This window comes from Pantherophis guttatus, chromosome 3, assembly GCF_059756535.1.
Source record: "Pantherophis guttatus breed Tessera chromosome 3, ASM5975653v1, whole genome shotgun sequence".
In the NCBI taxonomy this organism is placed as follows: Eukaryota; Metazoa; Chordata; class Lepidosauria; order Squamata; family Colubridae; genus Pantherophis; species Pantherophis guttatus.
Genome location: NC_142065.1, coordinates 86,093,793 through 86,112,203, shown reverse-complemented (window position 1 = coordinate 86,112,203; position 18,411 = coordinate 86,093,793). Strand labels below are relative to the sequence as shown.

Genomic DNA, 18,411 nt, shown 5'->3' with positions numbered 1-18,411 from the left:
CATAAAACTAATTATAGCAGGATCCTAGGATGTAAAACATACCAAGCTTACTGGGGGCTTGAGCAATAAACGTCACTCACCAAGTTTTGAAATCTCGGAGTAAACATGTAACTCTCTTGCTAAACAAGATTAACCACTTAATTCAATTACTAATTTTTTCTAAACTAAAAAGACCTGTAGGATAAATGAAACTTCCTATGCCCAAAACCTGACTGAAGTACAAGCAGGATTTTGTAAAGGAAGAGGAACATGTGATCATATGGCCAATCTATGTTGGATGATGGAAAAAGCAAAGGAATACCAAAAAACATGTGCTTCATTGACTACACAAAAGTCTTCAACTGTGTTGACCATGACAAGCTCTGAAAATGCCTCAAAGAACTGGGAATATCACCATAACACATCTGGCTCAAAATGGTTCAGAATTGGAAAAGGCACTCAGCAAGGTTGTCATCTATTCAAAATCATCCAAATATTATTCAAAATGTACACAGAAATAGTTACGAGAAATGCACATTTGGAGAAATCTACCATTGTGGTTAAAATCTGCAGTAGGAATATCAACAACCTCTGATACGCAGATGATACAACATTATTCATGGAAAGCAAGGAAGATCTACAATGGCTAATCCTGTGTCAGCCTCCGCTCTTTCATTGCTTACTTGCTCGGCTGCCATGAAACGGGGGGAAGGGGGAGCTATTGGAATTCTTGGGAGGGGGGAAGTGAGCTGGAGGAGAAGGAAGAGAGAAAACTTTGCTGCAGCGTTTTCTTTGAAGCTGATAACATCTCAAGGTCAACGGTTGTGGCATAGCAGGAGGATGACACTACCAGATGTTTGTACCCACATGACCCCTGGAGAAATTGTGGATTGGATGATTTACGCTGGACAGTTGGGGGGGATGCTTTCTATATGTGATTTTTGCGCCTTTGCTTCAGACCTTGCTTTTCTTTGGTTGCATTCAGTTCTCACTCAGTAAAAGTACCTTTCTCTATGAAAATGGAGTCGGGGTTTTTCTTTCTTGAGTGTTGAAAGGAGGCATGCCTGACATCCTGAGAGTTAAATTTAAAAGTGAAAAATTAGGACTAATCTTAACATCAAGAACACAAAGATAATGATGACTGCAGAGAACATACAGGTCAGAGTGTAGATCGACAATGGGACTTTTGAAACAGTAAAGGAATTCATCTTTCTGGGCTCTAAAATTGAACAATATGGTGACCGCAGCCTTGAAATCAGAAGTCGTATAGCACTTGGAAGAACTGCGATGTCCAGCATGAATAACATCTGGAAGAATAAAGATATCAGCCTACCAATCAAATGCAGATTAGTCAACACAACAATTTTTCCAATTGCTACTTATGGCTGCAAAACCTGGAGTTTGAAAAAGGCAAATAGGAGAAGGGTGAGCACCTTTGAATTATGATGCTTAAAGACCACCATTACACATTCTATGAACTGCAAAAATCACAAACAAATAAGTCCTCGACCAGGGGTATCAAATTTGATTTCATTGAGGGCCGTATCAGGGTTGTGTTTGACCTCAGGGAGCTGGGATGGGCATGGCCAGGGTGGGTGTGGCCAGTTCAATGTGGTAGCCCGAGTGCTCTGCCAGCGAAAATGGGCTCCTGAGCTCAGTTTTCGGCTGTGATGGCCTCCTGCAACCCTCTGCCAGTGAAAACAGAGCTTGGAGACCCGAGCTCCATTATCGCTGGCAGAAGCACCATGGGCCAGTCCTCCACTGTTTCCAGGGCAGCCCTGCAGGCCAGATCTAAGCACCCATGAGCCAGAGCTGGCCCGCAGGCCTTGAGTTCGACACTGTTCTAGACTGAATCTTGCCAAAAATATCACTCAAAGTCAAGATCTCCAAAAGAAGGCTATCACACTTTGGTCATGTCATGTGAACTGAGACTCATTTGAAAAGTCAATCATGCAGGGAGTGATCAGTAGAAAAAGGAGAAGGGGCTGCCCTAGTATTCGTTGGCTGGACACTATAAAGGATGACACTGGGATGACCATGGTAGATCTGAAGGAGGCAATGCGAGGCAGAAGAGTGCTGATTCATAAAGAGTAGCCAAGGGTCAGACACAACTGAAATGACTAACAATGATGGCAAAACTTGATGTTATATACTTTTAAGGTATTGATATAAAGTATTTGTCCAGCTAGATGGTGGAAGCAACCAAAGCCAATTTCAAAAGCCTAAATGAAGTCAGATCTATTTAGTATTTCTACCAGAATCCACCAGAAATTCTAAGTAATGTAAACTAAACTAGGAAGCCAAAAAACATCATGGAATAAAACAAGGCAAATCATTCCCATATTATAATCACTCCAAAGAAAACTAATCTTCAATAAAACTGAAAGCTGTTACAACTTATAATGTTCTTCTTAAATTCCATCTCAGTATAGGTAGTCGACTTACAACAGTTCATTTCGTGACTGTTCAAAATTACAACAGCACTGAAAAAAGTGACTTATGACCATTTTTCACACTTATGGCCATTGCAGCATCGCCATGATCACGTGATTTACATTCGGATGCTTGACAACTGGTTCATATTTATGACGACTGCAGTGTCTCAGGATCATGTGATCATCTTTTGGGATGTTCTGACAAGCAAAGTCAATGGGGAAACCAAATTCATTTAACAACTGTGCTATTAATTTAACAGCTGCAATGATTCACTTAACAAGTGTGACAAGAAAAAGTCATAAAATGGGGCAAAACTCACTTAACAAATTTCTCACTTAGCAACAAAAATTCTAGGCTCAATTGTGGACATAAGTTGAGGACTATCTGTACAGTTACAAATTATAGATGGAGACCTTTAACATATTTTATTTACCTCCACCCCTGACATATTTTGTTTAACATCCAGCTTTAAAAAGATTTTGAGAATCCGGAAAGCTTGTTTACAACTTTGTAAAATTTTGGTCCTACATATTAAAAGTTTTAGCCTAATGTACTTTTGAATTTTTTGGGGGGCTGGGGGGTCAGGAGATTTTATTAATTAATTAAATTTATATGCCACCCATCTCACTGTTGAAGCCACTCTGGGCAGTTTTGTTTCAGATTATGGGTTCACTTGGTCACCAAAATGAAAGATGAAGAAAAGCGTATTAAGGACATCATATAATGGGTGAAATGGTCCATGACAGGGCAACAATTTTGAGTCAGTTGAAATGGGCATTAATATCTTTTTACAGATGCGGGCAGATGGCAGCTGAAGAATTTGCAGACACTGTTGGACGAAGGGATTAATTTAACTTGGTTACAATATAATCAATTACAATTGAGATGGAAAGAGGACCAAAAAATTGGTATTATGTTGCATGAGGAAGAATTGGTTAGACATATAGAGAGAAAGGTCCAATGCATATTAAAAGGCTTTATAATGTTTTGCTAGAAAGGGATTCAGAAACTGAATTAGTTAAAGACTGTATGATTAAGTGGGCACAAAATTTTGAAGAACCAGTGAAGTTGGAAACATGGGAAAAAATTTGGGTCCAGAATGTTAAATTTACACAGTCGCAGAATTTGAGGGAAAATTTTTACAAAATGTTTTATAGATGGCATCTAGACCCTAAGAAACTGTCGTGTATGTATCCTAATGTTCAGCCAAAATGTTGGAGGTGTGATTGTACAGATGCTACATATTTTCATATTTGGTGGACCTGTAAGAAAGTTAAGGCTTTTTGGATAAAAATTTGGTGGGTTATGCAGAATGTTTTGAAGAAAAAAATTCAATTTTCTCCACAATTGTTTTTACTGGGTATAGCTAAGGGTTTTACAGTGGATGAAACAAAGTTGATTTTGTATATGATTACAGCAGCGAGATTGTTGATAGGTAAATATTGGAAAAATGTAGCTTTGCCCACCGTTCAAGAATGGACTTTGAAGATGGCCAGTTTCGCTGAGATGGCGAAGATTTCAGCATATTTAAAAGACCGCTCACAAGAGACTTATGAATGTGAATGGAAAAAATGGATAGATTATGTGCAGAACAAATATCAAACTAGGAAGTATCAAATAGCTTTTTATTGATAGTATTATATTACATTAAGATAGAAATATTTGAACTATGTGAAGATGAAAAATGATATGGGGGTTGGGGGGGTTTAAAGTTCAAGGTTTTTTTTTTATATAAAGGGGATAATGATGGGGTACACTCTATGGAAGTCCGGGGGGGAGGGGAGGGTTAGGGGGGGTTAGGGAGGATGGGTTGGGGAGCTTGGGGTGGGTTAGGGGGGTGAAAATGGGGTGAAAATGTAATTGTAAAACTTTTACAATAAAAAAAAAAAAAAGAAATGGGCATTAATAAATAATTAAACAATTTTTGACCCAAATGGTACCTCAAATGGGCTTTCTACAGAATGCATCCAAAATCCATGACTCCTGAGGGAATGAAATTTTGGAAAGTTATGGTTGCTTCAATGCTACTGGCTGCTGCTTTACTACTGGGCTACTATGATCATGTGATCTCTATTTTCAACATTCCGTGATATTTTCCCAGCCAGTCTTGAGATCCCTCCCTCTGTCTCCCACCCAGCAGCAGTCATTTATCTGCTTGCTGGGAAAAGGAGGGGAAGGGGATTTCCAATGCTTCCTTCAGCTCCCTGCTCCATATGGAAACTCAATGGGGAAGCCAGCAGGAAGTCAGAAATCATTCCTGCTCCCACTGTATTTTTTCCTATCCTTGGTCATGTTTCTCTGTTCAGGCAAAGAAATAATCACCTTTGAAACAATCACCCAATGGGATACAGGTTTTGTACATATGTGTGTCTGTCTGCCTGCCTATCAACTTAAAGCAGCAAACATATTTAATACTCTTGCTTCCTACTTTCTTCACAAGAAGCCTGTGAGGTGAGAGCTGAGTGAGTGACTAGCCAAGAATCACTACACCAAACTCTCTGTCTTAGTATAAGCAGTCTTCAGCTTATGACTGTTTGCTTAATAACACTTCAAACTAATGTTGTTCTGAGAAAGGGTGTTTTATGGCCTGCAAAGCACTTTCTGTTGCAAAATGTCGCATTCCCCTCCTCAGTCACGTGATCACAATCTGAGTGCTTGGCAACCTGTTTGCATGTATGACTGGTTGCCAAGCCCCCACAATCATGTAAACGCCATTTGCTATTTTTTTTCTGCAGGCTATCCCAGAAAGTCAATGGGGAAGCTGGCAGGAAAGGTTGCAAGCTGTTGCTTTCTATTGAGAACTCCGTCTCAACTCTGGGGTCTGGCTGAAAAAGTCCTGTGCAAAAATCAGCATAAGTGCAATTGAAATCCTTCAACACCAAACTCTTTCAGCCAGCCCACGGAGAGGAGAGGGAGTTGAAATTCAAGTAGAGTTTTTAATCCCTGAGCAGAGTGGCAACACAGCAAAATAGAGTGCAAGGCACTTCAGAAGTGTGCAAGGAGGCCAGGCATAGGTTGTGCACTAGTGTCTCTCTCCACTCAATGGGCTGAAAATCCTGCTAGAATTTTGGCAGGGAGGATTTTCAGCTCCTGAGTGGAAAGACACTTATATGCCACCTGCACCAGGCCTCCCAGGATCTCCTCACCACCCCTCCCCCAGTATCCCATGCTCCTCATGTGCTCTGTCTACTTAATGACCTGCAAGATCACTTAGCAACCACAACTGGCAATGCAGTTGTTGAGCAAAGCAATCACATGATATCTTGCTTAATAAGTATTTTAGTCAACCATTGAGATTCTGGTGCTAACTGTGGTCATAATTCAAGAACTACCTGTACTTTATTTCAGACCCTACTGAAAAAGCATTGTTTGCACAACTGGGGTAGCAAAGGTAAAACAGGACACCTAGAGCCTCCATTCACATTTTGCAAAAACACACATATGCATGTAGGAACACACTGAAACGACAGTGGAATTAAATGTGCAAGCTACTACAATTAACTGTAGAGAGCTATCAGAAAGATTATTTGCCTTGATAGATTTTTCTATTAAAGTCTGCAAGGTCACAATTAGAAGAGAAGATAATCTCTTCTTGCTGCCCCAAAAATCTCCAGGCAGAGAAGGTGAACAGCACTGGCTGCTTCTGGAGGTACAGGTAGTCCCCGATTTACAACAGTTCATTTAGTGACCATTTGAAGTTACAGTGGCAATGAAAAAAATGTCTTATGATTTTTTCACACTTACAACCATTGCAGCATCCCCGTGGTCATGTGACATACATTCAGAGGTTTGACAATTGGCTCATATTTATGACGGTTGCAGTGTCCCGGGTTCATCTTTTGCGACCTTCTGACAAGCAAAGTCAATGAGGAAGCCAGATTCACTTAACAACCGTGTTACTAATTTAACGACTGCAGTGATTCACTTAAGAAATAGCGGCAAGAAAAGTCGTAAAATGGGGCAAAACTCACAACAAATTTCTCACTTAGAAACAGAAATTGGGATTGTAATTCGAGGACTACCTGTGTAACTGTTCCTCTTTGAGATCTTTATTTGATGACATTTTATTTCTAGAGCTTGTGTTTTTGTTCTTTATTTTTACAGCTACAGCAGTAGACACATAACAAAAGGGAATCGGGCAATAAAAGCTGCCACCTATATATACAGAATACAGGTAATCCTCGACTTACAACACTTGCTTTGACAGCTGCTCTTGAAACAAAGATCTCTTTGATTTTTAGCTGAGTGTTCTTGCCAAGAAGTGTCTTGCTATTGTCCCAAAGATCCTTTTTCCAAGAGGCAACTGGACTTTCTGGTTTTTTCTTTGAAAGACGTTTTGCTTCTCATCCAAGAAGCTTCTTCAGCTCTGGATGAGAAGTGAAACGCCTTCAAAGAATAATCAGAAAGTCCAGTTGCCTCTTGGAAAAAAAAAGACCTTTGGGGACAACTATGATCTGGATGACTTGAGAGTCTCCATAGACATAGAAAACTATTGCTTTCTTCCTGGGTGTTTTGAGGACTTCTCGAGTCTAGCTTCGAAGCCGGGGGATTCCCTGCTTGGTTTTCCATTCCAATATCACCACCTTCATTTCCAGTCCACGGCCGCTCGTGGGTATCCGAGCTTACTCAGACGCAAGCAAGCGCCTCTATTGTCGTGAATTTCCCTCTCCCTCTCCCCATCCCCCTCGCTCTCCTTCGCCCGGCCTTGGTGATTTCGGCGCTCTCTGCTGAGGTTGCCACCGTTCAGGCCCGGCTGCCGGGTGAGGAGGAGCCAAGGCGGGGTTGCCAGAAAGAGGGCAAGGCCCGAGCCTTCTCTGTTGCCGGCAGACGCCACCTTTTTTTCCCGACGTCCCTCTTTGCGGCGAACCTGTCCTCCGGTCGGCAGCCGCCGCTTCGCCGCTCGGGGTTGCGCTCGCCCTTTCTCGTTCTTGCTGCGCCGCCATGGCCGTCTACAGCAAGTTCCTCACCGCGCGCTACTCCACCATGGCCGGCACCGCCGCTGCCGCCTGCGCCTTGTTCTGCCTGCTCAGAAAGCGGCGGAAAGCAGCCGCTGCCGCCTTGCACGGGTCAGTGACGGGGTTCTGGTGGTGGTGGGGCGGCCGGCTTGGGTCGGGGGCTGCGATCGCGATGCCGGGCAACCGGCTGGCTTCTCCAGGATTTGCCCCGAGGGATACAAGCTCCCCCGAGTTGGGCGAGGTTGGGTTGGGATGGATGATCTTCCCCTTTCCTCCAGTTACCTAAGGGCCAGTTCCAGCTCGGAAGGTGGTAAGAAAGTCTGAAAGGGAATTTCGCAATTGACATAGGTCAACAAAAAGCGCCGTTGAACTACTGATCCCTGGGAAAACAGGTGGATATTCAGCAGGTGTGCCTTTTTTTTTCAACGAGGATGGGGGGTGGGGGGGGAGGCACGCTATTTGTCTGATCTTGGAAAAGCTTCCTTCAACCCAACTCTTGTCCCTTCCAAACTCTTGATCTCGTCCTGCATGCTTGGAACTGTGTGGGGTCACCAAAGGATCCCAGGCCATCTTGGGCTGCCCTTTGTGATGAGAGAGCACTCAAACCCTTTTTCTGGAGGGTCTCCTATGATTTCTTTCTGATATGTGAAACCCAGTTCATTGGAAAACATAAATAGTGGATGCAGGGTTTAGGGACGACTTCACAATGTTCCAAGATTTGTATGGGTTTGTTTTCAGTAACCGTGACCAAGTTTTAAGATAAATCGAAGCTATGATATCCATCTTGGACTTACAGTGACTTGCTTGCTAAGTGGTACTGGTGTTTGCTCTGTCTTTTGATTCCAGAAATATATAGAGTATAGCTGACAGCCGTTCTTCTTTGTTAGGGGAAAGAAATTGTACTACTTCAAAAATGTATATTATTTTAATCTTACAATCATAATAATTATCCTTCACAATATACTCAGTGGCTCTTATGCAAAAGATCTAATTGACACAAACTGCAGAGGGCAACTGCAGACTGTCCTATATGAAACATGATGTATGCATGGACCCGTGGAGAAAAAAAAAATTCCTGTAAAAGTTGAATCTTCTGAAAAGTAGTTAACAAATAGCGTTATTGTTCAGCTTGTAAGATTCCCTGTTGAAACACTGCAATGTGGGTAAACATATTGTTGCTGGTATGTACAGTACTGTGCAAGTCTTAGGCCACCATTAGATTAGTTGTAGCAATTATATAATGGCCATTTATAATTATATCTCACTCTCCTTATTAGAAAACAACCAGAAAATACAGTATTCAAAAGCAGGAAAAAGCAGAAGAAACAACTCCCATAGGTTAAAGGGGCAAGTATTTAGCGTGACCTCTCCTTACACTTGAGCAATAGCAGATACCTGGCTCCTGTATACCTAAATGGAATGGAGCCCTAAGTACTGGGAAGTAAGTCAACTCTATGCATCCACATGTCAAAATGACAGCTATGCAAAAAGGTATTATTATATTAGGTTTGTGCAAGGCCTTCTTGAGCATTACAAACAATGCAGACACATGTTTTATGAGTGTAATTCATCGGAAGCTTGCTAATAAGACCAATTTCTATCACATCATTCCAGGCAAAATGCCAAAGTTCAAGAATTTGACAGACATAAAATTATTCTTTTGCATCAGTGAGACCAATCAGAGGGAAATCAAACAAGCTGGATATTCAAGATGTGGTATTCAAGACTGAAAAATAATTATGGACGGTCATTAAAACTTTGCTACCAATCAAATCAAATCAAATGATGGCCTTTTTGCATACTACTACTGTATATAGCTTTCAGGTTTGTAGCTGTGATAACTCAGGCTAAAATAATTGTGTACTTTTTTTTTTTTAAATTTAGCACTCAAACAACAATTTTAAAGGTTTTTAGGTTGGTATTGCGAGAATTAAAGTAATCAGGCAACAAATAATTTAGTTGTTTGTCTTCATACAAGCAAATTGAGGTTTTACATGAGTTGAACATACACACACACATTATATGCTGCCAGAACTAAGGAAAGCAGTTTATCCAATTGTCAAATCCAGTAGCTATCTTTTTTTCAGTGTAACCTTAGACCTTGATCGTGCCTTTGTCTTCCTGAAATTCTATTTAATTGTTAAGTGATCTGTTATACTCCTTTGATTTGGCAGCAGGTTTTGTGTATTTTATAAATTACCTGACAAGCAGCTCATACCTATATACATACTGATGCATGTTGCCTTTATGGAAATGCAACCTATTTTAGTTAGTTATTTAGAACATTTATAGAGCTGTTCATTTTAAAGCCAAACTCTGGGTGTTTTACAACTGAAAACATAAACCAATATATGCAAACAACAAAAACAAAATAATTTTTAAAAACTCCAGGCACAACAAGTACACTTTCCTGATGCAACGTCCAACATTCTATTCCCAATACTAGAGGGAAATGCCAGGTCTCATCACTTTCCTGGGAGTTAAAAGGATGGGGGCTTGTTGGATCACTGTTCCATAAGGCAGTGCTGGCAGTGGAGAAGGCACACTTCCCAGGACCTATAGGATGGTAGTGTTTAAGGGAAGGGACTGTGCCCACACTATCTGCTTTGGTGGAATGAGTACATTCAGGGAGTGGCAGTACTGCAGGTGACCTGGCTCCATGCCATGTAAGATTTTAAAGGTAATAATCAGCAACTTAATTGGACCCAGAAAGACGCTGGAAGCCACCAGAGCTCATGTAACAGGGATGTAATATGGGTCAATTTACAGATGCCCAGCCCTGTGCACACAGCTGCCCTTTGGATCAGGTAGTCCCATATAGGGTTCATTGCAGTAATCCAAAGGGAAGTGACCAAGATGGGCATTCAGGAAAGGGCATAATTGGTGCACAAGACAGCTTTGTGCAAAATTCCCCTAGCCACATCTGTCACATTACTTTTATAGTAAAAGCATATATACAGATTTATTTCATACTATGACATCCAGTGATTCTCCAGTCACACAATGAACTCTTTTCTAATACTGTCTCTTCAGCCTTTCAAATCTTTTCTGGTGAATTTTATTAGAATGAATATTCAAATAAATATAATCGATGGAAATCTCTATTAAATTAAATGACCTTTGGATGGTTAAATGACCATTCATGTGAAATGATTTAGTTAGTGAATTTTACTTGGTTAAAATAAATTATCATCCTTAGTGTTCAAAATTAGTCTAGTAAAGTAAGTATGTTCATACATTAAATTATAGTACCTACAGTATATCAGATGAGTATGTGGTGGAGAACAGGATTGTTAGAATTCTAGTGGAAGTATCATTACTGTTTTATTTGTATTGTTTTTAGCATTGTGGTAAATAAAATGCACCACAATGAACTGATATGATCTCATCTTAAATGGAATAACCCTTGAAATATAAACAAGCAATTCTAGTCAAAATTGCATCTGTGAAATTATTAGTGTTCTTCATAAATAAATGAATTTTTCTATTCATCAATGGATTTGTGAATTCACATGTTTAGAAATGTTTTGATATAGATGTTTTAACTGGGTAAACGATATGTAAATACTTTTATCCAAATAGGAATTGCACAGTGCAGCAGCAACAGCTTTGATATTATCCCAAGTACTATAGAAGACTTTACACGCAAATAATATAAAACAGCATTTGGCAACCATAATTACTGGATTTTGTAGGAGGTAGGATTATGTTGCAAGGACAGATAGACTTTTTAACCTTTGTTCTATTGAGATGAATCATACTTGATTATTCAACTAAAGAAATAGTTGTGCCATAGTATATCCTTTCCAAAGGTAGTAGGAAGCTAAATGAAAATTAAGGGAAAACTATACACAGGATAGTAGTATGTAGAATAGGAGTAGAGAAACTTCATTTTTTCAGATGTTACTGAATTAAATTCCTGTTATTTACCTAGCTAACAAGTTTTAGAAGATCATAGTTCCCTCATTACAGATTTAGAGAGTGTCAGGTTGAATTCTTCAATGCTACTTTTTGAGGGATTCTTACACATTGCCACTAAGAAAAGGTATATTAACTTTACCTGTGATAAAATTCAGTCAAGGGGAAATAATTTTCCATTGCAAGGAAATTGATTGAAGCCAAGCATAAATGCTCCCTTAAATCAAGATTATTTCCATGACTACAGCAGTCTCATCCAGTATCTGGAATCATTCATGTTTTATTTTTTTGGTAGTTTCTCCCAAGTGAATATCATGGGACTTGACTAATGCAGAACACATAGAACTGTACTGGTTTGCTACAGTAGCTTTGCTACTGTTGTATAAAAGCATAAGGATGAATTTTGCAGTAAAATAGTAAAAGTAAAAAAAGATAATTTATTTATGATAATAGAAAAGAAGCAACATTTCATCTGACTATTGTAACACAGAGCTTGTCCTTCCCAGCAAGTCAATGTGTTACTTTTTGATTCTCTGGGATTTTGATTCCTATTGATAATTAACAGCAAATAAGTGTGGAAAACCAAACACATTGTAAAATATTTTCATTAATATACAAATCAGGGTTACAAACCAGGCAAAAGCCAGAAATGAATTTGATCGGTATGGATATATTTGCAAAAATGTCATTTTGTTCACATCTAGGATTATGAGCAGTTGTCAGGCTTTCCTTGAAGCAATGCGGATTGAAAACAATTAATGCAAAGCAGAGGTGTTTTAGAGCTTTTTTTTTTTTTTTAGCAATAGTCATTAGAAAAAAGATAAAGCTTTAGCACAAGAATTCCAGTAAGTTTTTCATGTTGCAATAAGAAAACTATATATAGTTTTGGCAAAATTCTGATCCACTTTCTCATCCTCTTTTCCTTCAAAGAGGGAAAGGAGGGTTGGCTTTTTGAAGGCATGGCCGCATCTGTTGATTCTTTTTGTAATTGTTTGCTAGGCTTGTTATCAGTGTGAGAAATTACTCTCACAGCTCTATCCTTTCAACACAGTGACAGCAAATGCAGTTCCCCATTGGAAAAGAAGGGATCTGTTCTGATCTTGTGTGATATTTGAGCAGAATCTGGAAAAAGCACAGTAGGGGAAGGCGTTTCTTGTGTTTATTGATTAATCCTTGATATTCCAAGACTGGGTGGGAGAGAAAGAGCAGTGACAGCAAAAAAAAAAAGTAGTCTGACAGGATATTTTAAATCTTAGCTTCTTATGAAATCAAACCTCTGAAGGGGCTGTGAGAAGAATGGTGTCTTCAGATTGCCATCTGAAGAGTTGCCTTAGAAGTCATTTCTTCATCACAGAGAATAATGAGAACTGGTGTGAGAACTTAGATGTCTTCTCTATTCTCATTCAAAGCAAAGAATAATAGCTCTGGTTGTCCTGTCTTACAGTGCTGTCGCTATTTATGGTTCATTTAGGAATATCTTCTTATAGAAAGTTGAATTATTTATTCTGACCCAACATCCAGACGGAAGGGTCTATTTTTAAATTCTTGGGTGAAATCTTGCCTTTCTTAGGATGTATCCAAGATCCTGGTATGGATCATACAATAGAGTTTTTGTTTCTTTTTTTAAAAAAAGCGGCGGGTATGACAGCAATTAGATTAGTGTTCGTTTTTATGTTCTTGCTGTGTCTTTTTTAATGATTGGTTTGAATAACAATAGAATTGCTTGATACTCATTCGGCAATAATTTACTTGTCTGATTCTAAAATTCATCATTTAGTCAATAAGTAAATTTAAAGGGATGAATATCGTGCCAAAGGTAGCATAAGCAGGTTAGGAAATACATAGGCTCAATATCTGAACTACTTACGACCCCAATTGAACCCAAAATTTCTGTTGCTAAATGAGACAGTTGGTAAGTGAATTTTGCCCCTTTTACATTTTTTTGCCATAGTTGTTAAGTGAATCATAGCAGTTGTTAAGTTAGTAATGTCATTGTTAGGTGAATCTGTCTTCCCCATTGACTTTGCTTTTTAGAAGGATGCAAAAGGGGATCATATGACCCCAGGACACTGCAGCTGTCATAAATATGAATCAGCTGCTAAGCAGCTAAATTTTAATCATGTGACCATAGAGATGCTGCAATGGTCGTAAGTCTGAAAAATAGTCATAAGTCACTTTTTTCAGTGATGATGTAATTTCGAATGGTCACTAAATGAACTGTTGTAAGTCAAGGACTATCTGTAGGGTCTGTCCCATACATACCTGTGCTAACATTTCATGTTTGTATTTAAAAGAAAGAATATAAGTATTGAAAGGGTGAGTGAGCATCATATTCTGAGCATGTGTGAGTTCATTGCATGGAAGACCGGTACCCAGCTTCAAAAAAAAAAAGCATTATTTTGGAATTCTACTTTTGGAAAGCACCATAAAGGCACCTTCTTGGAGGAGGCCCCTCAGCTGGACTAAAGAACAATAAAGCAAGAATATATAACAATTACTTTTAGCGCAAAGTTGCATATTGCCTTGAAGTAGATTACCAGAAAGCAAAGAACAACTGAAGCTAGAATAAATAGTTGGGGAAGGCTAGGAGGAGAACTAAATTTGATTTCACTTAAATATTAAATTAATGACAATTAATTCGATTATTCCCTATACATGTAATACATATGAGAACTTTTGAAGGGGCTCTGGGGGATGGACCAAAGGAGTTTAAGGCCACATGCAGCCAGAGATGCCAGGTCCAATACTTGTGTGATGGAAGAATTCCCCCTATTTGCAACTAAAAGCACATCATTGGCTACATTTACAAGGAAAACAAATATCAAAAGCTAATATAATCTAACATTTAAAGTACAGGTAGTTCTCGACTTAACGGCCACAACTGAGTCCCAAATTTCCATTGTTAAGCAAGACAGTTGTTAAGTGAGTTGTGTTCCATTTTATGACCTTTTTGCCATGGTTGTTAAGTGAATCATTGAAGTTGTTAAGTGAATCATGTGGTTGTTTAGGAGAATCTGGCTTTCCCTTTGACTTTGCTTGTCAAAAGCCCCCTAAGAAGGTTGCAGATGACAATCCTAGTGTCAGGGTTCCAAGTAATACACCCATAGCAAACAAAACTCCAATGCAGGTAGATTCCTCAAAGAATAGTTTTATTGGATATATCATATTGGCACAGTTCTGGTGAAAACTGACTTTGAAGCTTCAAAGTGGCTTAGGTGAGGTCAGTTTTAGGGTTGACACCTAGGACCTGGGATGCTGCAACCATCATAAATACCTGCCGGTTACCAAGCACACGAAGTTTGATCATATGACTGTAGGGATGTTGCAAAGGTCATAAATGTGAAAACTGTTCATAAATGACTTTTTTCAATGTTGCTGTAGTTTTGAACAGTCATTAAATGAATGATTGTAAGTCGAGAACTTACCTGTCTTGGGTTTCATCTTGATGTTTGCTGAATGATGTTAAAAGTTATGAGGCATGTTTAATTAATTAATATTTCTATCTACAATTTTGCTTTGCATTCAGGTAATGGGATTATTTTAATTCTGTCTGTCCTTTCAAACAGATATTGGACATGAACGAATCAAATATAGCAGCAAATACGTCTGTAGCAATATTAATCATATTTGATCAGAGCTCAACATGTGGAAGTCAGGAAAACAGCTAGTCTGATATTGCCCAGTTTTGGAAATACATCAAGAAATCCCTTATACTAAATATAAAACTGTCTTTGTAGGTATAACCTATGAAGAATGGTGAAAAATCAAAATAACGTGAAAGCATTCATTCTGGTTGGTTTGTTCCCGTTGCTAATAATTTCTTAACTTCATTTTGGTTGTATTTGAAATATACAAGAAACGTAATTCCTGATTAGCCATCATTTTATTATTCTACAGGTACTTCTGATAGTCCACTAAATTTACAGAGACTTCTTGTGTTATATGCATGCACCTTTTGTTTTCTTTAAATGTAACTATTTCATCTTCTGATGTCTTCCTGACATCAACTTGTAGAGTGAGCCTAAAATAAGCCATGGGCACAAATGCTAATTTGTGCTCCCATCACCATCCTCTACAAGCAGAGATTCCTTTTATGCAATGCATTGCATAAACATTGCATAAACATCATCTTATCTCTTTGACATGCTGGTGGTTCTCACTTTATCATTAAAATCCTGGCGTATTCTTTTAGATATTATACTTGTTTGGCAAAATTAAATATCAAGTCATGGATGCTTCTGATAACTTTTTAGGTGGTGCAGCAAAGAATTGAAGGCAGAGACAAGCAAGTGTGATAGGTGACATAAAAATTTGATAGATAGCAGACAGACGGACAGAGAGTCAGTCAGACAGAATAGGCTCCCTATAATCTAGGACAAGAGATAATTGTACATTAATATAGAGTTTTGGTTAATTTGCATTTGTCCACTAGAGTATTTCTCCAGTACAATGTTGGGGGTTTTTTTTGCTTTTGTTTCTACTAAATGTTTGTGTTCTACTACAAGTAACAAAAAAACCTGGCTGGTTCCCCAGCTTTGGAGTTAAGGTGGTCTCTTTAAGCTGAATGGACTTGTGGAAAAATGGGCTTATTTCTTTGGACAGTTGTTTTATATTTGTTTGTTCATTTTTTTAATGGAATTGTTATTCTAACATTGTGAAGCCTCCCAAAGTCATTTAGAGTGGGCAACCTAGAAATGTAATAAATAAATAGCCATTAAAAAACAGTGTGATCTATATTTGAGTGAAATAAAGTAAATATGTACAGGGTCTAAAAGATTGTCAGTTATTTGATACATTAAAGATATTGTAAATTGGTTTGTATTTTATCATTGTGGTATCTATGTTTTTCATATAGGCATGCAACAAATAACTTATATTTTCTAGAAGTGGTCCACCTAATATTCTGATTGCATCTTGATATTTAAAAAATACTTTGCTTTTTAGAATAGGGTCCCCAGATATTACTAAATTACAAGTCCTGGGAACTCACCATTGCCATTCAGATGACACTACCAAAAATTATAGCTTGGCGGTATTTGAAAGGATACAGGTTCTCCATTCTAGTTTAGGAGGAAAATATTCTCAATTAATTCACACAAATGATATTAAAATATATTGACTTACCGGTAATCTAATTAAAATAAGTTATAGACTAATACCCTCATCCAGTGAAAATTAAAGAGAATTTCTGTGCAAATGGAGCTATTTTTATGCATTGGTTTTACCAGCTAGGTGTATCTGGGTTATTATCATCTTTTTTTGTTATCTTGAAACTATGTAATTCTGTTTTTATTTTTCTCAAATAACATTGGGAAATATTTTTAGAGTTATGGTTTCAGGCACAGATGCTTTATCATTTAAATTATACAGGAACAGCAATCCTATTGAAGATTATAAAATCAGGAGAAACTAAAACAAAATTAGCTAATATAAATTTAACTAAAAATATCCAATGGATAGTGTATATGTGTATTTTGAATTTATTTAGTAAAGAAACAACTTTAAGAATATGTTCTGTTAATTTTGTAAATAACTTTGTAAGAAACAATATAAGTAAAATAAATTTATTATTTGCAGAAAGAAAAATGGAAAAAATTTATCCAACAATGAGGTAAGTTTTACTACAACTATCAAATCTAGATCAGATGATTGCTAAAATTCCATGAAATTATTTTGTGTGTAGAAATATGCTAAATACAATAAAAAAGAGATTAGAAGAATGTTTTAGCCATATTTTCTGTTATACAATGGGAAAATAGAGTACTTATTTAAGTGATGTATATTATATAATCCTACATATGGAATTTCACTGACTGCAGTAGGACTTATTTCCAAGCAAATAAATAAAATATTATGATATACTAGCACTAAGTCATTGTATGTAGCTTCATTCAGAAACTGAAATAGTTATAATACATTTCTTTTTATTTTTATAATATAAACCCCCATAAAAATCCAATTATATAGTGGCTGCACAGAGCAACTTGTAGTCAGAATACAATTTTTATTACAATACTTCATCATACTTTAGAGAAGAATAAATACAAAACATATAATAAAAATAAAAGCTGAAGAAATTCTGGGACAAATTTGTATAGGAAAAAAAGAATCTGGCAAGAAAAAAATCACACTTCTTTTGATATTGGTTAATACAAAAATAAAATACAGTACTTGCCCATAAAGCTTTCAGGGAATTGATTTTAAAGATTGAGTAATAAATATAGATCTGCTATGTGGTAGAAGCAGTAGAACGTTATGGTTTAATAATGGTTTAATAATTCTACAGCTTTGATCTGCTAAAACAAATTTGAAAAAAAGTTTATATCCACTAGTCTTAATAAAAGGAAGATGATAACTAGATGTTTTATATTGGCCGATGTAAAATGTTTTAAACAGTGGAGCTTTTCTTTAAGATGGTATCTGTTTTGCAATATTTACATCATAGTGAACTCAATTGATATCACTTAGGTGTAAGCTGTTTTAATAAGTAGGTTTATTAAAGTATTTTATAATAGTTTTCCTTTTGTGGCCAAAATATATCAAAGTTAAAATATTTTCCTTAAATCTATACTATATACATTTCAGTTCTTAAGAACTGGTCGTACATGTGTGGATGAATGAGAAGTACCTACTTAGTAGGGACATGGAAAACATTTGAAAGAAGTGCTTTTCAAAGGAGTTAAGTCATGTGTAAATAAATCTCCTCTTTTTAAAAGATTAAAGCAGCTGCATTTTCTGCAAACTTTGTGTGACTACTTAGAGGGCTGTGTTTGTTTTTCTGGGCCTAAATTTGATGGCTGTGCTGGCATTCAGACAGACAAGGGACAGCCTTTGAAACAGCCACGTGAGCCCCGCAAAGGAGGCGACTGCTTTAACGCTTCAAAGGGAGAGATTTCATTCACACTTTGCAAAACACCTCTTTAAAACACTCCCACTGTAAAATATCCTAACAAATTGGAAGCAATTTTCACCTGCGCTGCTAAAATAAGTAAGGTCATATTTTTATTACTGAATATAATCCAAAAGAAAGAGAGCTGTTTTGCCTTTTTGATTTTCATCTGGAAATAACAGAAAAATTACTTGCAATAACCCAATTTGGTGTGGGAAGTGGAAGAAAAGGCAG

At 37.6% G+C, this 18,411-nt stretch overlaps 1 protein-coding gene across 2 annotated transcripts in view; it reads left to right on the top strand.

Annotated features, from left to right (window-relative positions):
- Positions 1 to 5,729: 5,729 nt before the first annotated feature.
- ABCD3 (ATP binding cassette subfamily D member 3) overlaps positions 5,730 to 18,411 on the top strand; it is a 46,487-nt gene continuing 33,805 nt past the window's right edge. For both annotated transcript variants that reach the window (XM_034437288.3, XM_034437289.3), the window contains exons 1-2: positions 5,730 to 7,481; positions 16,866 to 16,899. In XM_034437288.3, coding sequence (XP_034293179.2) covers positions 7,357 to 7,481; positions 16,866 to 16,899 — 159 coding nt within the window. In that variant the 5' untranslated portion in view covers positions 5,730 to 7,356. The remainder of the gene's footprint in view (positions 7,482 to 16,865; positions 16,900 to 18,411) is intronic.